At 41.2% G+C, this 9,100-nt stretch overlaps 1 protein-coding gene and 1 long non-coding RNA gene across 5 annotated transcripts; one reads left to right on the forward strand and one right to left on the reverse strand.

Annotated features, from left to right (window-relative positions):
- Positions 1-796: 796 nt before the first annotated feature.
- Positions 797-8,792, reverse strand: gad3 (glutamate decarboxylase 3). Its single transcript, XM_035528342.2, has 15 exons — positions 8,725-8,792; positions 8,009-8,150; positions 6,307-6,549; positions 6,087-6,177; positions 5,852-5,964; positions 5,133-5,248; positions 4,932-5,011; positions 4,793-4,847; positions 4,047-4,163; positions 3,887-3,951; positions 3,170-3,248; positions 2,911-3,060; positions 1,862-1,969; positions 1,644-1,733; positions 797-1,245 (listed from the first exon to the last, which is right to left on the reverse strand). The coding sequence occupies exons 2-15, from the start codon at positions 8,133-8,135 to the stop codon at positions 1,039-1,041; spliced, it is 1,641 nt and encodes a 546-aa protein (XP_035384235.2). The 5' UTR covers positions 8,136-8,150; positions 8,725-8,792; the 3' UTR covers positions 797-1,038.
- Positions 5,118-7,245, forward strand: LOC145659946 (uncharacterized). 4 transcript variants are annotated; one of them, XR_014126134.1, is made up of 4 exons: positions 5,118-5,258; positions 5,837-5,958; positions 6,057-6,198; positions 6,329-7,245. It is a non-coding gene; the product is annotated as an uncharacterized LOC145659946 (long non-coding RNA). The 4 variants fall into 4 exon arrangements; XR_014126133.1 differs by having other exon boundaries at positions 5,149-5,258; positions 5,855-5,958; XR_014126135.1 differs by having other exon boundaries at positions 5,167-5,258; positions 5,885-5,958.
- Positions 8,793-9,100: the final 308 nt, after the last annotated feature.

Genomic DNA, 9,100 nt, shown 5'->3' on the forward strand with positions numbered 1-9,100 from the left:
TAATAACCATGGCAGTTTGTGAATAATTCATGCATATGTTTCACTGGTAATCAGTGGAAAGACCCAGTAATATGCAAAATGTACCTGCATTCCAGGTGTTATTTGAATTAGTAACACGGAACAGAAAAATACCAATCACTGATCAACTAACAAGATGAATATGAACTGCATGAATATGAAATTTGCCAGTTTGATGGATTTATTCCTTTTCCTATATTTGGAACTGAGAATAAAAATGAGCTGTGTAATCGTTCAGTGCTTGCGTTGCTATTTCCCCCTTTTACCGGCAGATGGCGGGACGAAAACCCCTCTCCACGGGTTCCCATCAAGAATGTTCATAATGGACCCTTGTCAACTTCATTCGTCTGGGTGTATTAGGAAAGATCAAGGTGTGCTAATGTGTCACGAAAGGTTAGGAGGTGTACTTTTGTACTTTCTTTGGTCTAAGATCTGTTTCTTCAGCACTAAAAACTGCCAGAAGCTTCTATTGTTGCTTTACTTTAAAAATCTAATTCCTCTTAAATGGTGACACCTAACAGTACAGTTGTTTTCTGACAAATTACTCAGTAATTAGATTTTTAAAAATTCTTCTTCAATTTATTTACTCAATGAAGAACATGAAGTAACATGAAGAACCCTTGCTAAAAGAACTTTAATTTCAAATTTTTCCTAATTTAAATATTTACATGAATGTATGTGTTTAACAATGAGTAAACAGAAACTATATATATATATATATATATATATATATATATATATATATATATATATATATATATATATATATATTACACACACACACACACACACATACATACACACACACACAATGGAACAAAACCCACAGCTGTACCAAGATATGGATTTGTAAAACCTAGAAGTTCTGAAAACAGATTTCCATTTTCACAAGTAAAACTCATAAACTGTCAAGTCTGTCTGTTCATGAATCATTCAGGAAATAATTCTGAACAAGAAAGATCAACAAACTGCAACACATAGGAAAGAGTCCACCCCAGGATACAACCGAAAAGTCTTCAACTATACACCCTGGTTAGGCTCGTATTTCAAGTGCGACAGGTTGCTTCCCAGGCGAGCGATCTCGTCTACTAGGAAGTCCACGTCCGCCTTCTGCGTGGCAGGGTTGGAGAATACGCAGCGGAAGAAGTTCACTTTGTCGCCGAGAGGCTGGTAGCCGACCATAGTCGCTCCAGACTCCATCATCTTCGCCTTGATTTTTGGGGCGACCTTAGAAACATGGACGCTGCCTTTTAGTCGTCGGAGGACAGTTGTGGCTCTAACGCCACTGTAGGCCTTGATGAGGAAGGTTAGGTGCATTACCGCTTAAGGATTTACTGTGATGTATTATAACACTTCACTGTAAATCAATGATCAAATATGCTTAATTATAAGTCATATGCAAGGGACATCTGTATATCATGTTGTTGATAAAGTATGTAATATTTAGGGCACTATAATACTGATGTACTTCGTATATGCTTATTTATATTAAGGTATACTATTTAAGTTACAGACTATAACCCATCTGATGGCTTGCCCAATTCATTTGCAACCCTCTGCCCCATTTACCAATAGTTAGTTTCTGACCACTGGACCACTTTTACAAAATATTTTTTTGTCCTCACCAAATGAAGCTCTCTGTTTCTCTCTGTACCAGGAGGCATGCTCCTCACATAGCTTGGAAGGTACCAGAAGCAGACGTTACTGTGTTCCGGCTGGGGTGACATGACAGATGTAGCGTGGTTAGCATTAGCACAATAGAAAACCAGATGAACACGGGGCCAGGAGTTCGCGAGCCCACTTCGACATATGTTTGCATGTAATGTCAGTGCGGTGCACTCACTTTGCTCTGGAAGACCAGTTGAAAGTCCTTCCTGTTCTGCAGCTTGCAGTGAAGGTACTCCGCATTTTCCAGGCAGTGGTCTATCTGCGCTTTGAAACCCTCCAAGCCCTGGAAACCGTTCATTTCCATGGGTCAATATTTACCATCAGCACGACTCTCTGATGGTAAACATGCTTGTTGGCTGTCTCCTGCTGTGCTTAGATTTGTGTTTCTTGGAATTGTTACATGTAGGGTGTAGTTTAAGGCAATCACGCTCCCTCTCTCTACATCACTGTAATGCTCCAGTGTTCATTCAGATGGCGCTCAATATTTATCACCAAGACATCTCTCTGTGTTCCTCTGTGCTTATTTCAATCAATTCTTTGTTACATGCCGAGATGCAATCTTTCTTTGAAGCAGTCGCACTGCATGCCCTATAATACACCTTATGTATCAACATGAAAAGCAGTCTTTCCTTTGTGTAATACATTACTGGGGCGCTGAATGGGAAACACTGCTACCAGCATGCTATGCACTCAAAGCTCTTAACAGCACAGAATGTTGTGTGTTTGTTTGTGTGTGTGTGTGTGTGTGCGTGCAGCACAGCTCATGGGAGAGTGAGCCTTGAAAACACAAGCCTGCCGTCAAACCCGTCTCAAGGTGCGATTCTGCTCCCTCTCCCCATTTTCAAATGAAGCCCCCCAGCTGGGAATCCCTGCAGCTGGCAGGCCAGCTCATGCCGGCGCGCACGAGAGACGCACCGATGGCAGCATGGCCACTGATAACAGGCAGTGCCCTTTAAGCTCGGTGCCACCAAATTCAGAGGTGCTCCTAACACGATGCCATTAGAGGGACTTTGTTTGGGTACCATGTTTGGACTACAAGGACCTTCGTTTGGCCATGCGAATTCAAGGAAGTGAATGGACAGGAATGGAATATGCTGGAAATACACCATGTTGCAATATGTTCAGTTTCAGTTATGGAACATACTGACAACATGTTGCAATGTGTTGCAGTATGTTGCCATATGCTGCACTGGGTTTTGTACTGGGGTGGGTGCTGTGCACTACCTTGGCTTTCCACATGAGCCACAGCTTGAACACGTCCACGTGCCTCCCACACTGAATGGTCTTGTCTCCGGTATCGTAGGACGTGTCATAGTGCTTATCCATTTGGAAAAGGTACTCGGCACTCAGCTGGTTGCACTTTTGCAGCAGGCCCTGGTGGTGACACACACACACACACACACACACACACAAAGCCAGGTAAAGGGTGTGTTCTGCATGCATGCTCCCCCCGCCTATCTGGAGTGGCAGTGATTGGACGAACCTTCTTTCTCACTAGAATGGCAGAGCACTGCAGTGGGACACACATCATCTTGTGTGGGTTCCAGGTAACAGAGGAAGCCCTGGCATGATGAGGGAGATAAAGTGGTTTCAATTGCAGGGAAATGCTCCAAAAAGGCTACCAGTGCTAAAATGACTGAAAGTTAGTGGGCACCAATTAGTATGACCATACCATCTGCATAATGATAGAGATCTCATTATTACACTCCATTCATTATTAAAAATATTACCATTTTTCTAATGGTTTTCAGTCGACTTGGGAACTTGTAATTCATGACACATCAGGATTTATCCTGATACAAAAATGCTACTTCAGAAGTGTTTTTGAGCTTGGAGTGGAGCAAAAATGCGAGCTGCCCCAGGAACTCTGGACTGGGGTTTTTCCTTTTGTGCATGTCAGATCATTCTTGTTCATTCTGTCACTTGAAATGTTATGTCCAATAAAAGAATGAACTGTTCTGGGCATCAAGAGGAAGAATTATAAGAAACTGCTATGATTTCAGACCATTATACCATTAACAGTAGTTACAGCAAAATCTCAGTATAGAAAATTCTCACATTCAGGTACACAAGGAGGTTATGAACAGTTAACAGCAATAGTTAATGTGAGAGCTGTGAATGGTTCTGATATTTGTCATATTTCATTTTTAGTGTAGCATCTCATATGGATTCCTCAAAACTATGTCAATAATGCGGTTACCTCTCAATGCCTCTGAGTTTCGTCCGATGTCTCTCAGACAAGAGCAAACCGCCCCCCCAGGCACCCTGCAAGATGTTGACAAACAGCTTAAAATGGCCTCCACGCTCTATATTTTTCTCGGCACGTTCTGAGAATGATCTAGAAAGAGTCTATACTCTACATCAACATGGAGCCACAGGCCATGGTTTTCACAGATGTCCGCAATGTCACTGATAGGGTCGAAGGCTCCATAAACTGTGGTTCCTGCTGTGGTGTTCACATAGAACGGAAACAAACCCTGTGGGGACAAAACAGGGTTCTTCAGCTAGCAATATTTATATCAAATACCATATATTGACAGTAATCTTACGAGCCAGTTTTTATGTTCACCACCCTCCAACCCTACACGTGGCCTGCTCACAAACGCAGCAGCTACACTAACACGTGGAAAATTTCAGCAACTCTGTGCCTGATACAGTCATATGCGCAACACCCACTATAATGCCACTACCACGTCAAAACACCGCCACTGTGTTGCGATCGACCCGCCATCCAAATGACATTCGTTCAGCCGTGGTTTTGTAGTCAGAAAATGACCAGCAATGAACTGGGTGGCTCATCGTGGCAACTGATTAGCTGCAGTCTTAATGCAGCTCTAAAAAACAAAGTTTCACCCTTCCTTATAAAGTGGACAGTGAGTACATGCAACTCGTTGTGTGTTTCTAATATACTAGGATGTAAATGTAACAATACACTCACTTTACTCTGATGTAGCGTAATACTTATGGTTAGCTATATACTAGAATTGGTGGGACCTAGATACTTGGGAGGAGTCCTAGTGCTTAAGTGGTCCGTAAGAAGTGGCTGCGTTGGTCTGTGGATGTATGGTGGTGGTGTGGGATTTATGCGTCCGCTACTTCGCCTCACCTTGCCCTTGGCTGTTTGGATGCTGTACTCCAGTTCTGCTGGAATCATCTTGCCCCTAGTTAAAAGAAACGGACAGTTTGTTATTAGCGCTTTATGCGCCAAACCCCCAAACATCGAATGCCACTGTCGCAATTCTCACCTTTCATCGCATTTAACCAAAAAGACGTTTTCGGAGCCGATTCCGAGGGTGACTGCGGACTTCTTGATCGAATAATGGCTCTAAATAGAGTCATTAAAAAGAGGTCAGATATCACCATTTATGTTTGATTAAACCGTTGTTAACGATTACAGTTCGGATCCGTCACGGTGAAATGACGCGCGAGACCGAGCGCGCGCTTACGTGTGCAGAGGTGAACAGCGCGAGGCGCGGGAGCGCGTGCATCCCTTCCGTTTTCACGTGCGGGAAGAAGTGATACCGGGCCAGCAGCACGCTGTACAGGTTCGACATCGTGCCTCCTGAACAAAGGTTAGTCGTGAATTCAAACATATTGCTGTCAAGCATATGGGAAAACATCCCCCAGCATATCGTAATTGTGAAAGATCCAATAAACATAAAACTCTGTAAACGTACAGTTAAACGCTAGAAAAAGTTTCACTAAAACGTTCTTGAATCTGTTTGCTTGTTATAAAAGCCACAAGCTTAGAATAGTAAATGCGGAAAGATATTAAGACTTCATTTTGATTATGTGTGTATTAATATTAAGGCATAGTATACAGCACCTAGACATATTATAAATCATTCAACATAAAGTAATTTGAAAGCTATTAGTTATTAGACGGCAGAATGTAAACCTGGAGCCAGTACTCGTTTACAGGTGTTGAACAGGGTTAACCCCTTATATTCCAGGCCTTTTTTTTTGTTTATTATTAATCTTGCTAGACCCAAAGTAAAAAATTCAAGCCTATCTGTTAACCTAATTTGCAATATACTGTAAAAAAAAAACCCAATATATTATTTTGTAAAAAAAGAAAAATTGATCGATATGTAATTTTTACGATACAGTATTGTGAAAAAGCCATGTTTTATCATGTTATAACACTAAGATGGTAGCATCTTACCAGGGCTGAAGATTCCATCTCCCTCCTCTTCAGACCAACCAATGAAGGTCTGCATTTTCTTCAGAATGACCTCTTCCATGAGGATAAAGACTGGGGCAACCTCATAGGTGAACCTACCAGCACACAGTTTTTTTGTGTTAAAAAGCAATGTTCAACAATTTGGGAATCTTTGTCACTAAGCATGTCATCTTATTCGTTAGCACAGTTAAATTCCTGAATGTGACTGAAGTCTGACATGTTTGTATTTGCCGTCGACGTGAGCCATTCCCCTGCTAGGCCTATGATGTCCAGTCCGGTCGAGAGTTGGTTGAAGAAACGGGGGTGACCTGGTGGTTAAGAACGAGAAGGTCAGGACAAGACCTCAGTTCAGTCAGACCAACTCTAACTCTGCTAACTCTAACAAAGAGGACTAACCCCATTCCCACAGACAAAAATGTATTACACTGCGCATTAACCTGTTTTGACTCCGTATTTCAGAGTGTCGCGGCAGTCAACAAGCAGCTGCTCCAGGTTTTCCGGCTGATCCGGGAGCTCCAGACTGAATCCTTCCCGGCCTTCCTTCAGCTGGTGTGGATAGTGGAAGTCCAGCACTTTAGAGCTGCGATTCTGGGACTTATTGATGTACGCCAGCAGAATGTTCAGCAGCTCCCGTAGGAAGAGTCTGGTCACCTTTTCGCCATTCTCCGCAGGCAGGAGATCTAAATATGGAGGAGATTTAATCATTTAATAATGATCTCAGTTCCTGTTGTTATAATGCATCCTGTAATGAAGACTTAATGTGAATTGTCTGAGCCTCACATTCCTTCATTGTAAAAAGAAGAGACAATGTTTCTGGTCTGTTCTGAGAGTCTTCTTATGGCATTTGGGATTCTGATCAAAATGCTACTCTAAATTCTTTTAATATACCAACAAATCTGCGCACAGTTCCGCAATTGGCAAAAGCTAAAAGCTATAAAATATTTGCCTTGGGAACTGTTTAAGAAGATGCATTCTGTCATGATTGGCCACCCTCCTAGAGTACTGTGTCTAGTTAACCTGTGTCTAGTTAACTCTTACCAGTTCATAAAGTTAAACCCTTGTTACCTGTGTGATGGCTGGTTTTTGTGATTCCATGCATCTATCATGTTTGTGTTCATTGTGTGATTCTAGCCTCTGTGTATTAAGTCTAACAGCTGTTTCTGTGATTCTTAGCCTATTTGGAATTCCTAGTTGTTCGTGTTTCCTAGCCTTTGTGTTTAGTCTAGCATTTGTTTTTCCTAGCCTCTTTGTTATAGCCTGCATTCCCTGTTTCTCGTTGTGTGCTTTTGTTTCATTTGGTTGATGGTGGATTCCCAGACTCTCCATGTCGGCTCACTGACCCTGGACTGACCCTGCCCATAATAAAACTCGCTCTTCTCCTTACATGCATCACATTTTATTTATGATTTATTTAGTGCACCATCTCAGCAGTTGTACGTGTATTTTCATGGAAAAGTTGCTCACTGGGTTTCTTCCACCACCACCACCCCCCAACAAAAAAACCCCAAAAAACATGGTGACAGAGCCAAACAGACACAGAGTGCCTTGTCTTTAGTAGCTAAGCCTTTGTTTTTTTGCTTTGTCAACTATAGCTTTGTACGGTGTAAGCTATGCTTTTAGGCAGCCTTGCAGCAAGTAATTTTACTACTTTCAGTTCTGCTGCTTGGAACAGCCACACGTTTGAGGGCATAAACCTGGAGTGCCTACCTAGTTCAGTTTTTACTCTTTGCACTGTACCCACAACACTGCACAGAAGATGCATTCAAGTGCGAAAGATTAATCACTTTAAACACTTTTTTTCAATAGATTCCAGTATGGAATGAATAAAATGGGACCATTGAAAAATAGAACATTATTTATCAATTTGCCTTTTCATATATATAATGACCTAAAGAGTTGATGTTTATACAAGGTGCTAAAACAACAGGAATATGAATACCAAAAGTATTTCTATGGGTGACATCCAATAACGGAGAACGGAAGACGTCTCTTTCTGACACGCTTGACTGCAGTAAGAGGAGAGTGTCTTCCTGCCAGAAACTCCATGGCCAGGGAAGGGTAAATTGGGAAAGTGCTGAACTGGGAAGGTGCTGGGATTTCAGCATCTCTTCACCATTGCATTTTGGCAGTGTGACTCACCTTTGCTGTGGACACTGCTGAAGTCAAAGGTGACCCGACCCCTGACTGTCTCGTTAGTGGTATCAAAGGAAGTGCCATTTCTTTTGCTCCAGTTGAGGAGGTGACTCATGTCTTCATTGATTTCCATTGAGTTAATTGGAGTCTGTATGAATGACACAGGCATACTGTAGAAAAAAACACTGTAGAAAAAACATGTTTGGCATTGAACATAATAATGATGAAAGCAAGAACACTAATACAATTATATTAAAATGTACCTGAAAGTAAATAGCAACAACACATGAAAAAAAAAAAGAACAGTAGTTTAACTCACATTAGGTGCAATTAGGAAAATAACCAAAAATGTTAAGTATTATTATTATTGATTTCTATTACAATTACTATTACAATTTTACTATAATTACTATTACTAAATACTATATCACTATTTCTATTATATACTATATTTACTTTTACTACAGAAAATAATTCACATAAAAGTCTTATTTGACCTAAGAAATATTACTATCTCATCTTCTGTGCTTGAAAAACTGACAAACTAGACCTACCTTCAAATTTAGCCTGTAGAAATTCACAATTAAATGCAAGTTAAAAGGTCCTGGGCTCCTAGAAACAGTAATTAACTGTACTATATTCTGTTTAAAACATGGTAATAATTTTAAGGCTTTAAATTCTTAGATAAAAAAAGTCAACCCAAACAACTGTACAGTACTTACCTGGTTAGCTGATAGTGGCTGAGTCTACTTTATCTGTCAGTACAAAAAAATAAATAGCAGTCTGTAAGTGAACGTTACTTTATGAGCCTCTGTCAAGGAAGAGTCCGTAAAATATACTAGTAGCTACACTGGGCGTGGTCTTCACCTGATATATGCACCTGTCTTCAAGCTCTTTTGACAAGCAACGCTGTTACGTCACTTCTAACGCAAGGCCGAGAACACCCAGGGCCTGTGCATCTTTTAGCTCCTGTACCTTTTGTTTGCACTAGAGTTGTGTACACACACCACGCTTCCTGCCTGCAGACATATGACTAAAGGCTATGAAAAGGGAGCTTAGCTGAAAGTCAAAGGAAGATTTAATCATCATTGTGAGCCC

This window comes from Electrophorus electricus, chromosome 11 (genome assembly GCF_041902795.1).
Source record: "Electrophorus electricus isolate QZ-2024a chromosome 11, ASM4190279v1, whole genome shotgun sequence".
In the NCBI taxonomy this organism is placed as follows: domain Eukaryota; kingdom Metazoa; phylum Chordata; class Actinopteri; order Gymnotiformes; family Gymnotidae; genus Electrophorus; species Electrophorus electricus.